Genomic DNA, 17,539 nt, shown 5'->3' with positions numbered 1-17,539 from the left:
AGGCAAACAATATGTTAATGGTGTGTTGAAAGACAAAGCATTAGTACAGATTAGGTGTTCTTTCTTCTTTTTTCTTTTGGGCCTCCTTATCTCGAGAGACAATGGATACGCGCCTGGAGGTGGTCAGTGGTTTGTGAAGCAGCGCCTGGAGTGGCTATAAAGGCCAATTCTGGAGTGACAGGCTCTTCCACAGGTGCTGCAGAGAAATTTGTTTGTCGGGGCTGTTGCACAGTTGGCTCTCCCCTTGTGCCTCTGTCTTTTTTCCTGCCAACTACTAAGTCTCTTCGACTCGCCACAATTTAGCCCTGTCTTTATGGCTGCCCGCCATACACTGATTCAGTGTATTCACACCTAATCTGTACTAATGCTTTGTCTTTCAACACACCATTAACATATTGTTTGCCTTTTCTCCGTGACCTTTTGGTCAGCTATGTGGCCCGGTCCAATCTGCACCTTCTCCTTTGTTATCTCTTGCCCCACCCCCACCTCACTTGTTTATAATCTGTGACTTTTCTAATATTTGTCAGTTCCGAAGAAGGGTCACTGACCCGAAACGTTAACTCTGCTTCTCTTTCCACAGATGCTGCCAGACCCGCTGAGTGATTCCAGTATTTCTTGTTTTTGTTTCTGTAAGTACTCTACCCGTTTCCACATGTCAGCACCTTATAATCACAGGTATGCCTGAAGTGCCAACCTTTTATCAGGTATTTTTACTTTGGAATTCTTGACGAGTTTGTTTTCTGCTAGTTTTGCCCAGGCTGCAGTCTGGCTAAGTTCCGCTGTTTTGTATTCCAGGTGAAAACTTGTACTGTACAAATACCTCACTCAGTCTCAAAGCATGAGTTTTGATGAAGGGTCACAGACCTGAAACATTAACTCTGCTTCTCTCTCCACAGATGCTGCCAGACCTGCTGAGTATTTCCAGCACTTTCTGTTTTTATTTCAGATTTCCAGCATCTGCAGTGTTTTGCTTTTACTAAACGCATAGGCTTGTGTTAGTTACAGTGTTAGTAACCTAACAACGTTGGGGTGGGGGTTGATGGATATCTGTTTAACATTATTCTGAGACATGGCCAGCAATTGCAACTTGCAGCACTTTGCACTGCTCTGAGAAGCCTTTATTTATATAAAACTGAGATAACATTTTGCAACAGGTATTGTCTCTTTAAAAAAAATAGTGAATGACGCATGCGCCCAGTCAGTTGCCTGTTTGGTTGGGAGTTGTATGGAGTGGAGGTGGAGAGAGACATGGAAGAAGTCTCTTATTTTCCGAGATAAGGAGCCCGAGGGAGAATATTAACAGCGGCGAGTTCCCTTGTAAAAGCGGACGGGAAGAAAGCGCAGACAGAGAGAGAGAGACAAACACAGAGACAGAGAGAGAGATCGCTTTGCTCCTTAGCTCAGTAACAGGAGCAGGTGCAGAGTTGGTGAAACACATTGTTCCTGCTGATTAAACTGGACCGGGCCAAAACCTGAAAGGCATGTGGGACTTCAGACTGATACTGCTGCTGGTAACAGGTGAGTGGGGTTAAAGAATGTAGAATGGGGCTGGAGGCTGCTTTTGCGCTAGTTGTAAAGGCACTGGCTAAATTCAGCACCGAAAGGTTTCCAGAGTGGATTACTGGCTGATTTTTAAGGAGTAGTTTCTCTGCAGCTAGCTCTCAAGGAGATTTGTGTGGGAGAGGACATAGTGTTCTGTTGCCCAATTGTTTCACCTGTTTCTGTGATTGTTTGGTTGGTTGGTTGTAGTAGGTAATGTAATCCTAACCCCCGGGGCCATATACTCCCTATTCTGACAGCTACAAACAGGACTGGACATGACCCATCTCGGGGTTTAGGAAGTAGGATTGACACTCTACCTGGCTACTAAATAAACTATCTTAGTACAGTTACTGGCAGTTAATATTTCACATTTCGAACCTATTCACAAAGTACTTTAGATTATACATTTTAAAACAATTTGTGAAGGAAAGCTTTGGTCCATTGGAATACTTTGCCATGATTGTGAAAAGTATAGAAGAAAGATTTGTGTCTGAAAAACTGCTTCGTTGAGAACCAGAACATCCCAAAGTGCTTTACAGCCAATGAGGTCATTTTTGAAGTTTAATGTAGGAAAAGCCGCCGCTAATTTACACATACAGCAAAATGTCGCAAACCAAATAATCTGTTTTTATTGATGTTGCTTGAGATAAGAATATTGGTCAGGACATCAGGGAAAACTCAGCTGTTATTTTTTGGAATAGTGATGTGGGATTTTTTACGTCCATTTGGGAGAGCAGACAGGGCCTCAGTTTAAGGTCTCATTCGAAAGGCACCGACCCCCCGACAGGGCTGCCCTGGGCACCGACCCCCCGACAGGGCTGCCCTGGGCACCGACCCCCCCGACAGGGCGGCCCTGGGCACCGACCCCCCCGACAGCGCGGCCCTGGGCACCGACCCCCCCGACAGCGCTGCCCTGGGCACCGACCCCCCCGACAGCGCTGCCCTGGGCACCGACCCCCCCGACAGCGCGGCCCTGGGCACCGACCCCCCCGACAGCGCGGCCCTGGGCACCGACCCCCCCGACAGCGCGGCCCTGGGCACCGACCCCCCCGACAGCGCGGCCCTGGGCACCGACCCCCCCCGACAGCGCGGCCCTGGGCACCGACCCCCCCGACAGCGCGGCCCTGGGCACCGACCCCCCCCGACAGCGCGGCACTGGGCACCGGCCCCCCGACAGCGCGGCACTGCCCTGGGCACCGACCCCCCGACAGAGCTGCCCTGGGCACCGACCCCCCGACAGCACGGCACTGGGCACCGGCCCCCCGACAGCGCGGCACTGCCCTGGGCACCGACCCTCCGACAGCGCTGCACTGGGCACCGGCCCCCCGACAGCGCGGCACTGGGCACCGACCCTCCGACAGCGCGGCACCGCCCTGGTTCACCAGACTCCGACAGCGTGGCACTGCCTTGGTTCACCGGACTCCGACAGCGCGGCACTGCCCTGGGCACCGACCCCCCCCGACAGCGCGGCACTGCCCTGGGCACCGACCCCCCGACAGCGCGGCACTGCCCTGGGCACCGACCCCCCGACAGCGCGGCACTGCCCTCATCACCGGCCCTCCGACAGCGCGGCACTGCCCTCATCACCGGCCCTCCGACAGCGCGGCACTGCCCTCAGTTCCTCTTTTGGAGTGTAAGCCTAGATTTCTTTGCTCAAGTCTCTGAAGTAGGACTCGAACCCACAACCACCTTCCTCGGAGGTGATAGTTTTACCCATTGTATTCTCCTTAGAGCCAAGATGGCTATGAGGAGATTTATTAGAGGTGTTCAATATGATTAGGTGTTTTGACAGAGGCAGGGGAGTCAGTAACCAGAGGACCCAGATTCAAGGTCTTTGGCAAAAGAACTAGAGGGAAGATGAGCAAGTTTTTTACACAGTGAGTTGTTGTGATCTGGAATCCGCTGTCTGAAAGGGCGGTGGAAACTGATTCAATAGTAACTTTCCTGAAAATGAAAACATTTGCAGGACTGTGGGGAAAGAGCAGAGCAGTGGGGCTAAATGGATAGCTCTTTCAAAGAGCTGGCACCAGCATGATGGGCCAAATGGCCCCTTTCTATGCTGTGTGGTGCTATGACGAGCCCACTGATAGCTTAGCATCAACTGGAACTTTTACCAACTGCATTCCGTTCTGTATTCAGATTATTTATGAACATTAAGAATAATTTCCCTATTTCCTGTCCCTAAGTACTGTACTTCATACACTTCCCCAGCATGACAATCCTTCCTTTCAGCCTATTGTGTACGCAAGCCTCTATTGCAGGTATGCAATATCTTAAACTTGTGTAGCAAACAGCCTTTCATGCAGAACTTCATCAAAATCTTCTGGATGTTTGAGGCCGCTACCATTTTAGGGTTTCTCAGTGGCAGCTTTGAATTGCATTTCAAAAGGTCAAGGAAGTTGGTCAGGCAGGATTTAATATAGGTACAGAGGAACATGTGGCAGCCATTCAGCCCCTCGAGCTTCCTCTACTCAATTAGATAATGGCTGATCTGTATCTCAACTCGATCAACTGTCTTGGTTCTATAACCCTTGATACTCTTGCTTTCGAAATTTTCAATTAACTTCCAGCCTCAACAGCTTCTCTGGGGGAGAGAGTTCCAAATTTCTACTGCTCTTAAACTTAAAATGAAAACAACTGGAGTTCAAGAGAACTAACAAACTCAAGACAACTCATTTGAATTTAATCACTGCAGTTTGTAGATAGTATAGACGACATCCACAGTACACCACTGGTGGATATTTAGGCTATTGGATGAGGTGTCACTCAAATGGGCTGCTTTGTCCTAGATAGGTTTTTTAGATTTAGAGATACAGCACTGAAACAGGCCCTTCGGCCCACCGAGTCTGTGCCGACCATTAACCACCCATTTATACTAATCCTACACTAATCCCATATTCCTACCACATCCTCACCTGTCCCTATATTCCCCTACCACCTACCTATACTAGGGGCAATTGCTAATGGCCAATTTACCTATCAACCTGCAAGTCTTTTGGCTGTGGGAGGAAACCGGAGCACCCGGAGGAAACCCACGCAGACACAGGGAGAACTTGCAAACTCCACACAGGCAGTACCCAGAATTGAACCCCGGTCGCTGGAGCTGTGAGGCTGCGGTGCTAACCACTGTGCCGCCCCTAGATAGTGTTGAGCTTCCTGAGTGTTGTTGGAGCTGCACTCATTAGGGCAAGTGGAGAGTATTTCAACACGCTCCTGATTTTCAGGTGGTGGTAAGGCTTTGAGGAGTCAGGAGGGAAAACCTAGCCTCTGACCTGCTCGAGTAGCCACTGTATTTATGTGGCTGGTCCAATTAAGTTTCTGGTCAATAGTGACCCCCAGGATGTTGATTTGTGGGGGAGTTCAGCAATGCTAATCCCATTGAATGACGAGAGGAGATGGTTAAACTCTTTTTTTTAGTATGACCACTTGTGTGGCACGAATGTTACTTGCCACTTATCGACACAAGCCTGAATGTTGTCCTGGTCTTGCTGCGTGCAGGCACGGACTGCTTCAGTATCTGAGGAGTCGTGAATGGTATTGAACACTGCAATTATCAGCAAAAATCCCTACTTCTGACCTCGTGAGGGAGGGAAGGTCATTGATGAAGGAGCTGAAGATGGTTGGGCCGAGGAAATTACCCTGAGGAACTCCTGCAGTGATGTTCTGGGACTGAGATGATTGACCTCCAACAACCACAACCATCTTCCTTTGCACTAGGTATGACTCCAACCAGCGGAGAGTTTTCCCCTTGATTCCCATTGACTCCAATTTTTCTAGGGCTCCTTGATGCCAGACTCGGTCAAATTCAGCGGGTTTTTTTGGGTCTATGTTTGGACCAAGGCTGTAATGAGGTCAGCAGCTGAGTGGCCCTGGCGGAAACCAAACTGAGCATCGGTGAGCAGGTTATTGCTGAGCAAGTGCCGCCTGATATCATTGTCGACGGCATCTTCCATCATTTTGCTGATGATTAAGAGTAGATTGATGGGGCGGTAATTGGCCAGATTGGATTTGTGCTGCTTTCTGTGAATTTTCCACGTTGTTGGTAGGTGCCAGTGTTGTAGCTGTACTAGAACAGCTTGGCTAGGGGCGCGGTGAGTTCTGGAGCACAAGCCTTCAGCACTACAGCCGGGATGTTGTCAGGACCCATAGCCTTTGCTATATTCAGTGCCTTCAGCTGTTTGATATCACATGGACTTAATTGAATTGGCTGAAGACTGGCATCAGTGATGCCGGGGACTTCAAGAAGAGGCCAAGATGGATCATCCACTCAGCACTTCTGGCTGAATATGGTTTCAGACATTGCAGCCTTGTCTTTTGCATTGATGTGCTGGGCTTCCCCATCATTAAGGATGGGATGTTCATGGTGCCTCCTGCTCCTCCAGTTAGTTGTTTAATTGTACACCACGTTTCACAACTGGATCAGGCAGAACTGCAGAGCCTTAACCCAATCTATTGGTTTAGGGAACACTTGGCTTTGTCTATAGCAAGCTGCTTCCGCTGTTTAGCATGTGTTATCCTGTATAATAGCTCCACTCCTGTTGCGTGAGGGGTATGCTGGGCCATGAGGTTATAGATTATGGTTGAATACTGTTCTGCTGCATGGATGCAGCATGCTCTTGCTAATGCCTCATGGATGCCCAGTTTTGAGCAGATAGATCTGTTTAGCATCTATCTCATTTAGCACACGGTAGTGCCACACATGATGGAGGGTGTCTTCACTGTGAAGACAGGACTTTGCCTCCACAAGGATAATGTGATGGTTACTACTACCTGCATTATCATGGACAGATGCATCTGTGACGTATAGCTTGGTGAGGATGGGGTCGAGTAGGTTTTTCCTCTTTGTCCTCTGGCGTTTAGAAGAATGAGAAGTGATCTACTTGAAACATATAAGATTGTGAAGGGCTGGATAGGGTAGACACTCAGAGATTGTTTCACTGGTCGGGGAATCTAAAACAGGTGACGCAGTCTCAGGATAGGGGCCAATCATTTAGGACCGAGATGGGAAATTACTTCACTCAAAGCATTGTGAAGCTTTGGAATTCCCCACCCCAGAAGGTTTTGGATGCACCATTGTTAAATACATTTAAGGCTGGGATTTCTTTTTTATTCGTTCATGGGATGTGGATGTCACTGGCTACACCCGCATTTATTACGCATTCCAATTGCCCTTGAGAAGGTGGTGGTGAGCTGTCTTCTTGAACTGCCACACCTTGGGGTGTTGGTACTCCCACAGTGCTGTTAGGAAGGGAGTTTCAGGATTTTGACCCGGCAACAGTGAGGGAACGGCGATATAGTTCCAAGTCAGGATGGTGTGTGGCTTGGAGGGGAACTTGCAGGTGGTGATGTTTGGACAGATGTTTGGTGTCTCAGGGAATCAAAGGATATGGCGAGTGGGTGGGAAATTGGAGTTGAAGCCCAAGATCAGCTATGAACTTGTTGAATGGCAGAGCAGGCTCGATGGGCCGAATGGTCCACTGCTGCTGCAATTTCTTCTGTTAGTTTTCTCACCACCTGCTGCAGGCCCAGTCTAGCAGCTATGTGCTTCAGGACTTGGCCACTTCGGTCAGTAGTAATGGTACCGAGCCACTATTGCTGATAGATATTGAAGTCCCCCACCCAGAGTACATTCTGTGCCCTTGCTACCCTCAGTGCTTCTTCCAAGTGGTGTTTAATATGAAGGAATATTGATTCATCAGCAGAGGGAGGGCAGTAGGTGGTAATCAGGAGGTTTCCTGGCCCATGTTTGACCTGATACCATGAGACGTCATGGAGTCTGGAGTAAATGCTGTGGACTCCCAGGGCCACTCCCTTGCGACTGTATATCACTGTGCCACCACCTCTCGTGTGGGGCTGTACATACCCAGGGATGGTGATGAAGGAGTTTCGATGTTGGGTGGTAGGTCTCATTCTACGCATTGGTAAGTCAAGCCATTGCATGAATAGTCTGTCAGACAGCTATTTCAACTTCGGGACGTGATGTAAAAACAGAGGACTGTGCAGGGCCAACCGGGCTGTGTGTGCCTTTATCGTGTCCAAGTCAGGCCATTCAGCCCAGCCATCATCCATTTATACTCCACACAAGCCTCCTCCCAGCTTCGTTCATTTAACTATCTGTGTAATATTCTATTGTTTTCTCCCTCACGTACTTATCTAACTTTACCATAAATGCATCAACTTATTCTTGTTATTCTTTACAGCAGTATGAGATAAAGGAGTGGCTTGCTCCTTTCGAAGGCCAGTCAGTAGCCACCCTTGTTGTCTTGGGCTCTTTTAGAACAAGTCCCAACTGAATTTCTTCCTCCTCTAAACTCCGATGCAGTCTAATTGTGATGCCTTGCAGGCTTGGCTGAGGTGCCAAACCCAGTTGAACTGGAGACCTTCTGTTTAATAGGGTACAGCACTTGGCAACTGAATCACCCTCTGGAATCTGACTGCGTCATTTCATCTGATCAGCTTTGCAAACAAGAACAACGTCTTTGTGAATTAGTTTTAACAATTGTAACTTGTATCGTTTGCCTAATATCCATTGAAAATTTACAGTCAATGTTTAAGGTTGAAGTTTGTTTTTCAATGAAAGATTATTTTAAATGTATACTGAGACTTCTCTTTTAAAGAGTTTTGTTGGCAGGACACAGAGGAATATTCATTAAGGAAGACTGGAACAATGTGCCCTTCGTATTGAGTGATGATCCAAGTTAAATTTATGACTTTGACATAAATGAGCTTGAAGTCCTAGAACAAATGCATTCACAGGGTTTCCTGGTATTTGAGATAAACTTGAACTCAACCAAAACTCTGCTATCCGTGTTCCTAACTTCCACCAACTCCCATTCACCTGTTACCCTCTAGAGCCCGCTGACCAACATTGGCTCCCGGTTAAGCCTCAATTTTAAAATTCTCATTGTTGATTTCAAATCCCTCCATAGCCTTGCTCCTTCACACCTCTGTTACCTCCTTGAGCCCTACAACACTGTGTGATCTCTGCGCTGCTCCAGTTCTGGTCTCTTAAGCATCCCCGATTTTAATCGCTCCACCTTTGGCGGCTGTGCCTTCAGCTGTCTGGGCCCTAATTTACAAACAGGTAGTTACTGATTGCTCTCCCACGATGCGCTTGGGACATTTTACTATGTTAAAGATGCAAGTTGTTTTATTTATCTCTGAGTACTAAGAGAGACAAGGCATGTGATTTATGAGACATTGTTGATCATTATGAAGTAAAAGAATATGACAAGGTTCAAAACGGGTTAACGTACACACAATTACACAGAGCATGACACTACACAGACCCAAGCAAACGTAAACCCACCAGTTCAGCATCAATAATGCAAATAATTATAAAGTAAATTTAATGATAGATCTCAGCAGACCTGATGCCTTGACATTTTTGAGGAAGTGGCATAGCAATATAGGAACAGGAGGGAGCCTGTTCCACCAATTAATGAGATCATGGCTGGTCTGTATCTTAACTCCATCTAACTCATTTGGTTTTGTGACCTTAGATTTTTGTTGGGTCAGGGTATCAATCAATTTCAGTTTTGAAATTTTCAATTGACCCCCAGACTCAACAGTTTTTTGAGGGAGAATGTTCCAGATTTCCACTCCCCTTTGTGTGAAGATATGCTACCTGACATCACTCCTGAATGGCCTGACTGTAATTTTAAGGTTCTGCACCCTTGTTCTGGACTCCTCCCATCAGAGGAAATAGGGTAGATAGAAACTATCAACTCCTTTAATCATCTTAAACACCTCGATTAGATCACCCCTTAATCTTAAACCAAGTGGACAGGGGCAAAGTCTATAATCTGGATGTGATTTCCTAGAAGTACTCTGGGGGGAGATAAAAGTTCTGTTCTAGTGGACCAGCGAGTTTAATTGGACTTTTATGTTCAGTATTGGCATGGGTGCAAATGGTTCAAATGATGATGTGGTAATGACACAGTAATGCATCTGGAACCTCGTGAGCCTTGTGGCCAATGGTCTGTCCTCTTGACCAATGAAAGAAAAGGGTGGAGAAAGAAACAGAGAAAGATGGAGAAGGAAAGGGGGTGAATTAGAGACAGAAAGAGAGGGAAAGAAAGGATTAAGAGGCAGAAAGGAGAAGTAAGAAATAAATTATAAACGACAAGCAAAATAAGTGAACATTGTAACCCCGTTGAGTTTGGGAATTGTTGTACTGGTCCTTGAGAACAACAACAATCTGTATTTGCATAGCATCTTTAATGTAATAAAATGTCCCAAAGCACTTCACAGGAGCGTTATAAATAAAGTATGGCACCGAATCACATAAGGAGATATTGGGTTAGATGACCAAAAGCTCGTGTGGAGCTGAAACACTAGTCTGTTTCTGAGCTGGATATTCCATCTTATTTTAGCTGAAACAGCATATTTGTTTCTAGCTGGAAACTAAAACTATTTTTACTTCCTTAGGTTTTGCCTGGTGTAATCATGCAGCTGCTGATGTGAATTCTACCCATACAATGGAAGCAGAGAAATATTTATGTCCACAAGGAGAGCAAATCAACTGCACAGGTACGAAATCAGAGTCTGCAGTGTGTTATGTGGACAGCTTTTATAAAGCCTTGATTATATTCCTATATCGCTCAATATAGAAAATTAAGGAGTGATCTGATCAAGTTGTTGAAGTTGACTAAAGGATTTGATAGGGTATTTAGAGAGAAACTATTTCCTCTGATGGTGGGGGAGGGGGGGAGAGGAGAAGTCCAGAACAAGGGGGCAGAACCCGAAATGAAAAGCTAGATGGAGAAGGGGCGATGTCAGGGGAGGCGGTGGCGTAGTGGTATTGTCACTGGACTAGCAACCCAGAGACCCGGGGTATTCCTCTGGGGACATGGGTTCAAATCCCACCACATCAGAAGGTGGAATTTGAATTCAATTAATAAATCTGGAATTAAGAAGCTATCTAGTGGTGATCATGAAAACATTGTCGATTGTTGTAAAAACCCATCTGGTTCACTAATGTCCTTTAGGGAAGGAAATCTGCTGTCCTTACCTGGTCTGGCCTACATGTGACTCCAGACCCACTGCAATGTGGTTAACTCTTAAATGCCCTCTGAAATGGCCTAGCAAGCCACTCAGTTGTATCTAACCGCTATGAAGTCAATAAAAAGGAATGAAACCGGACAGAACTCCCTTCTTAACAGCACTGTGGATGTACCTACCCCACATGGCCTGCAGCGGTTCAAGAAGGCAGCTCACCACCACCTTCTCAAGGGCAATTAGGGATGGGCAATAAATGCTGGCCTGGCCAGCGACGCCCACATCCCATGAACGAATGTAAAAAAACACTTCTTCACATAAAGGTTCGTGGAAATCTGGAACACTCTTCCCCAAAAAGCTATTGAGGTTGGAGGTCAACTGAAACTTTCAAAGCTGAATTTGATAGAGTTTTGTTAGATAAGGATTTTAAGGGTTACAGAAACAAGGCAGGTAAATGGAGTTAAGATTCAGATCAACCACGATCTAATTGGATGGTGGAACAGGCCTGAGGGACTGAATGGCCTCCTCCTGTTCGTACATTCTGAGTCGTACCGCTTTCGGGTGACCTGAGGTTGTGAAAGGTGCTATTTAAATGCAGATCTTTTCTAATGCAAATTTGGAGTGACTGTGAGGCTGCAGGACTGTCTCAAGCTGTGCTGTACTTAGCCTGGGTGCAGTTAACCTGGTGGGTGCAGTTACTATTGATACAAAAAAAAATTGTTAATCATTTTCATGCCTGGACTCGGGTGCAATAATTAGAATCTCCTGCTCACACCTTTTAGTTTGATAATGCTGCCTTCTTGAACCGTGTGGGGTGTAGGTACACCCACAGTGCTGTTAGGGAGGGAGTTCCAGGATTTTGACCCAACGACAGTGAAGGAACGGCGATATAGTTCCAAGTCAGGATGGTGTGTGGCTTGGAGGGGAACTTGCAGGTGGTGGTGTTCCCACACATCTGCTGCCCTTGTCCTTCTGGGTGGTAGAGGTCTCGGATTTGGGAAATTCCATAGAGTATTTGATTATCCTAGTCTGTACCTCGCCATTTACCTCCATTTCCAATCATATAAACATCACCCGATTCTAAATCGGATATTCATCCAACTCTTTTTTGAAGAATTGAACTAACTCAAACTCCGCTACTTTTGCTGAGTGTCCGTTTCACACAGCCACCACTCACCAGGATATATTTTTTCAAATTATAGCCCTGTTTAAAACTGGTTCATTTTGATTTTACTGTTGTGCTATAAATAATTTGTAATACTATAATAAAGCAGGCCATTCGGCCCAATAGATGCATGCTGGTGTTCATGCTCCATGGGAGCTTCCTCCCACCTTACCTCAACTCACACTAGATGGCTGGCTCTTTCAGAGGGTCAGCACAGGTACGATGGGGCTGAATGGACTTCATTGTGCTATAAAATTGTATGATTAGAAAATCCTTCCCGACTTTTCCTTATTCCACCTGTTTAACTGCCCTGAATACTCTTTAACCCCTCATCCCTTTATTATTTGGTACTGTCAACACATTTTAAAATAGCATACATGCTCAGAATAGTTTTATAATTGTAGTCATCACTTTATTGTTTGCATGCCAAATATAGACTCCAAAGTGCACTGAAAGCTTTGTTCTTGTGTTTTACAATGTTATTTGAACTCTTCTGTCAGATTATTACTTTGTAGTCACGCCGAGGCTCCTATTAATGTTTTACAATTTTAATTAATTTTCAACAGCCTTGCTGCTGCCTTGCGAGTGACTTTCACTGTGTACAAAGTAAGCCGACTGCTTCTAAACCCTCCCACCCACCTCCAACCTGTTCCCTGTTTCGCAGGGGGCTTTTAGGACAAGTACAGCAGATTGATCATTTTCTTTTGCTGTGGTGATATCTCCAGGTGAACGAGGACAAGTTTACTTTAGGGGCCCACTAGAGGGATGATGCTGGTTTTAAAAAAAAAAGTTTATTTAATCTTTTTTAACATTCCACTCCAGAGAAATGGGGCTCTTTTGTATTGGTGATAAAGCTTAGTAGCAAGTGAGGAAACCCAACAAGGCCAGGACATGGAGGACCTGCTGAATTTTAACTTTTTTTTTCTGACCCCACCCCTCGGACACCTGGCCAGATTGACTGCCTGGCTAGTAGGCGTGAGTAGGAGCTTAGCAGCAGGAGGCCATAGGCTAGGGCCCCTTATGGATGTCCCCGGCAGTCAGTGGAGGGAGGATTGGAGGAGACCTAACAATTCTTAAGGGGCCTGAGGTGAGGGAACATTCCTGCTCCTTGAGGCCTATAAGAAGTTCTAAAAGAAGCCGATCTTTAACACTCATTCAGGGCCTTCTGCCTGAAATCTGTTGCCAGGCAACGTGGGACTCCCTCCGATGGTCAGTTAATTGTACTGTCATCAGATTGTGCCTTTCAAATGTTCAGTAAATCCCTGTCTGCCTTTCGCAGGAGCTTCATCGGTGAGCTGATCTGAAGTAGACCAGACTGGTTCCTGGGATGAGGGAATCGTCCTGTGAGGGGATATTGAATAGACTAGGCCTAAATCCCCTGGAGTTTAGAAGAACGACAGATGATCTCATTGAAACATATAAAATTCTTAAGGAGCTTGATCGGGTAGATGCTGAGAAATTGTTTTCCTTGCCTGGGAACACAGGGTCACGGTCCCAGGAAAAGGGATCGGCCATATAGGATTGAGATGAGAAATTTTTTCACTCCAAGGGTTGTGAATTTTTAGAATTCTCTACCCCAGATAGCTGTGGATGCTCATTCATTTATATTCAGTACAAGGGTCGATAGATTTTTGGGTACGAAGTGAATTGAGGGATATGGGGATAATGTGGGAAGGTGGAGTTGAGGCAGAATATCAACCGATCTTATTGAATGGCGGAGCAAGCTCGAAGGACCAAATGGCCGACTCCAACTTCAATTTCTTGCGTTAAATAGCTGGGAAGGGGATGGAGTTGGAGCCAGGGAGGGGTGTGGGCAGAATTTAAAAACTTTAACCTCCCCCACTCACCTTTCCTGCTGGGCTGGGGCTGGGTTAAAATCGGGACCAATGTGTCTGTAGCCTGTAACAGCCTAGGGATAACCCAGAACTGTACAGTTAGGCTGCATTCTGATGATGCTTATTTGTTTAAAACTTTCTTAGTAGCAACACATTGTTTGAGATGAAATCCACAAATGGGTTGGAAATTAATTTGTGTTGACAACGCATAGACAACTTTTCTATCCAGGTCGATGACCTTTCATCAGAACTGGAAAAAGGTTGAAAGTTACAAGTTTTAGGCAAGTACAGAGGCGAGGGGAGGAAAGAACAAAAGGGAAGGTCTGTGATAGGGTGGACGGCAGGAGAGATTAAATGACAAAAGGGATGATGGTGCAAGGTAAAAGACGATGATAATGTCTGTTGTGTTGAGGGATAAATATTGACCCAGGACACCAGGAAGGACTCCCCTACTCCTCTTCAAAATCATGCCATGGGATTTTCAAGTCTATTGAGAGGGCAGACAGGGGCCTCAGTTTAATATCTCATCTCTGACAATGCAGCACTCCCTGGAGTGGGAGTGTCAACCTAGCTTTTACACTCAAGTATCTGGAGTGGGAATTTCACCCATAAGGGGCGGCACAGTGGCGCAGCTCCCTCACAGCTCCAGGGACCCGGGTTCAATTCTGGGTACTGCCTGTGTGGAGTTTGCAAGTTCTCCCTGTGTCTGCGTGGGTTTCCTCCGGGTGCTCCGGTTTCCTCCCACAGCCAAAAGACTTGCAGGTTGATAGGTAAATTGGCCATTATAAATTGCCACTCGTATAGGTAGGTGGTAGGGAAACATAGGGACAGGTGGGGATGTGGTAGGAATATGGGATTAGTGCAGGATTAGTATAAATGGGTGGTTAATGGTCGGCACAGACTCGGTGGGCCGAATGGCCTGTTTCAGTGCTGTATCTCTAAATCTAAAATCTAAATCTAAAACCTCCTGACTCCGAGGTGAGAGCGACCCATTAGTCTGGACTAGATTTGGGTTTCCTCGTTGTTTATTTTACTTTGACGGATAGAGTTTGTGGAGCAGCATTATTCTCTCTTGAGAGTTTCTGTTTTTTTGCTAGTGTCTTGGGTCAGGGAAGATGAAGGATAAAATAATCATGCTAAAGGATTAATATTTATGACATAACAATCATAGCATGTTTAAGTGATCATTTATGGGTGATTTACAGTATCCTTTAATTTTAATGAATGGTTTTAGGAAGGAAAGATGAAGATTAACGCCCAATAGTTATAACACTGAACATCGACTATTCCTCATGGGTGGCGTTCATAGATTCATCATTGTGGAGTTTCTTCTATAATGCTGCAGTGAAGTGAGGTGTAACATCAGTACCTGAGTAAATAGATCTTTACGCACATTATAGATAGAGCAAAATAATTTTATTTTCCAGAGCTAGGATTCCCAAAGTTTTTAATCTACTTATTTTCTAAACCGTTCTTGATGACCCAAAGGCACTGATCCCAGAATTACATCTAACCTCACAGCACATGGATTATTTGTCTCGAGCCTTTGTATTCAGCATGTTAGCTGTTGAGTAAACTACTCAAGATTTCTCACATGGTGTAGACCACCTGGAGGACTAGGATAGCAGTTTCTAGCGATACTCTGCGGCTTCACTTGAGGGAGGCATACTGGAAGCTTCCGTTAGCACATTTTTAATCACTGAGTGATCAAACATTGTATCACTCCAATAACTAATGGGAAGCATTCTTAGACTATCATATTACCAGCTGTCGTTTTCTATAGGTAATTATCAAAACAATTATCAAATTAGCAAATTTAATCCTGCTATTTAAAAACAAGAATGAATCAAGTAATCAATGAAGTGTTCTGTCTGACTTTCTATTTGCTGATGAGCACAGGAGTGTTGACATCACAGTGCGGCGCCCTCTCAGCGCTGACCCTCCGACAGTGCGGCGCCCTCTCAGCGCTGACCCTCCGACAGTGCGGCGCCCTCTCAGCGCTGACCCTCCGACAGTGCGGCGCCCTCTCAGCGCTGACCCTCCGACAGTGCGGCGCCCTCTCAGCGCTGACCCTCCGACAGTGCGGCGCCCTCTCAGCGCTGACCCTCCGACAGTGCGGCGCCCTCTCAGCGCTGACCCTCCGACAGTGCGGCGCCCTCTCAGCGCTGACCCTCCGACAGTGCGGCGCCCTCTCAGCGCTGACCCTCCGACAGTGCGGCGCCCTCTCAGCGCTGACCCTCCGACAGTGCGGCGCCCTCTCAGCGCTGACCCTCCGACAGTGCGGCGCCCTCTCAGCGCTGACCCTCCGACAGTGCGGCGCCCTCTCAGCGCTGACCCTCCGACAGTGCGGCGCCCTCTCAGCGCTGACCCTCCGACAGTGCGGCGCCCTCTCAGCGCTGACCCTCCGACAGTGCGGCGCCCTCTCAGCGCTGACCCTCCGACAGTGCGGCGCCCTCTCAGCGCTGACCCTCCGACAGTGCGGCGCCCTCTCAGCGCTGACCCTCCGACAGTGCGGCGCCCTCTCAGCGCTGACCCTCCGACAGTGCGGCGCCCTCTCAGCGCTGACCCTCCGACAGTGCGGCGCCCTCTCAGCGCTGACCCTCCGACAGTGCGGCGCCCTCTCAGCGCTGACCCTCCGACAGTGCGGCGCCCTCTCAGCGCTGACCCTCCGACAGTGCGGCGCCCTCTCAGCGCTGACCCTCCGACAGTGCGGCGCCCTCTCAGCGCTGACCCTCCGACAGTGCGGCGCCCTCTCAGCGCTGACCCTCCGACAGTGCGGCGCCCTCTCAGCGCTGACCCTCCGACAGTGCGGCGCCCTCTCAGCGCTGACCCTCCGACAGTGCGGCGCCCTCTCAGCGCTGACCCTCCGACAGTGCGGCGCCCTCTCAGCGCTGACCCTCCGACAGTGCGGCGCCCTCTCAGCGCTGACCCTCCGACAGTGCGGCGCCCTCTCAGCGCTGACCCTCCGACAGTGCGGCGCCCTCTCAGCGCTGACCCTCCGACAGTGCGGCGCCCTCTCAGCGCTGACCCTCCGACAGTGCGGCGCCCTCTCAGCGCTGACCCTCCGACAGTGCGGCGCCCTCTCAGCGCTGACCCTCCGACAGTGCGGCGCCCTCTCAGCGCTGACCCTCCGACAGTGCGGCGCCCTCTCAGCGCTGACCCTCCGACAGTGCGGCGCCCTCTCAGCGCTGACCCTCCGACAGTGCGGCGCCCTCTCAGCGCTGACCCTCCGACAGTGCGGCGCCCTCTCAGCGCTGACCCTCCGACAGTGCGGCGCCCTCTCAGCGCTGACCCTCCGACAGTGCGGCGCCCTCTCAGCGCTGACCCTCCGACAGTGCGGCGCCCTCTCAGCGCTGACCCTCCGACAGTGCGGCGCCCTCTCAGCGCTGACCCTCCGACAGTGCGGCGCCCTCTCAGCGCTGACCCTCCGACAGTGCGGCGCCCTCTCAGCGCTGACCCTCCGACAGTGCGGCGCCCTCTCAGCGCTGACCCTCCGACAGTGCGGCGCCCTCTCAGCGCTGACCCTCCGACAGTGCGGCGCCCTCTCAGCGCTGACCCTCCGACAGTGCGGCGCCCTCTCAGCGCTGACCCTCCGACAGTGCGGCGCCCTCTCAGCGCTGACCCTCCGACAGTGCGGCGCCCTCTCAGCGCTGACCCTCCGACAGTGCGGCGCCCTCTCAGCGCTGACCCTCCGACAGTGCGGCGCCCTCTCAGCGCTGACCCTCCGACAGTGCGGCGCCCTCTCAGCGCTGACCCTCCGACAGTGCGGCGCCCTCTCAGCGCTGACCCTCCGACAGTGCGGCGCCCTCTCAGCGCTGACCCTCCGACAGTGCGGCGCCCTCTCAGCGCTGACCCTCCGACAGTGCGGCGCCCTCTCAGCGCTGACCCTCCGACAGTGCGGCGCCCTCTCAGCGCTGACCCTCCGACAGTGCGGCGCCCTCTCAGCGCTGACCCTCCGACAGTGCGGCGCCCTCTCAGCGCTGACCCTCCGACAGTG

The 17,539-nt window shown here is 49.0% G+C and overlaps 1 protein-coding gene across 4 annotated transcripts in view; it reads left to right on the top strand.

Moving 5' to 3' along the window:
• Window positions 1-17,539, top strand: part of LOC137377254 (probetacellulin-like) — a 106,337-nt gene that overhangs the window by 59,485 nt on the left and 29,313 nt on the right. For 3 of the 4 annotated variants that reach the window (XM_068046807.1, XM_068046800.1, XM_068046815.1), the window contains one exon: window positions 9,973-10,074. In XM_068046807.1, coding sequence (XP_067902908.1) covers window positions 9,973-10,074 — 102 coding nt within the window. Of the gene's footprint in view, window positions 1-1,192; window positions 1,519-9,972; window positions 10,075-17,539 lie in introns of those variants that run through there. The other variant, XM_068046804.1, reaches the window with a different exon arrangement.

Source organism: Heterodontus francisci, chromosome 1 (genome assembly GCF_036365525.1).
Source record: "Heterodontus francisci isolate sHetFra1 chromosome 1, sHetFra1.hap1, whole genome shotgun sequence".
NCBI lineage: Eukaryota > Metazoa > Chordata > Chondrichthyes > Heterodontiformes > Heterodontidae > Heterodontus > Heterodontus francisci.
Note: the sequence above shows the minus strand (reverse complement) of the source record. Positions and strands in the feature narration are given on the sequence as shown.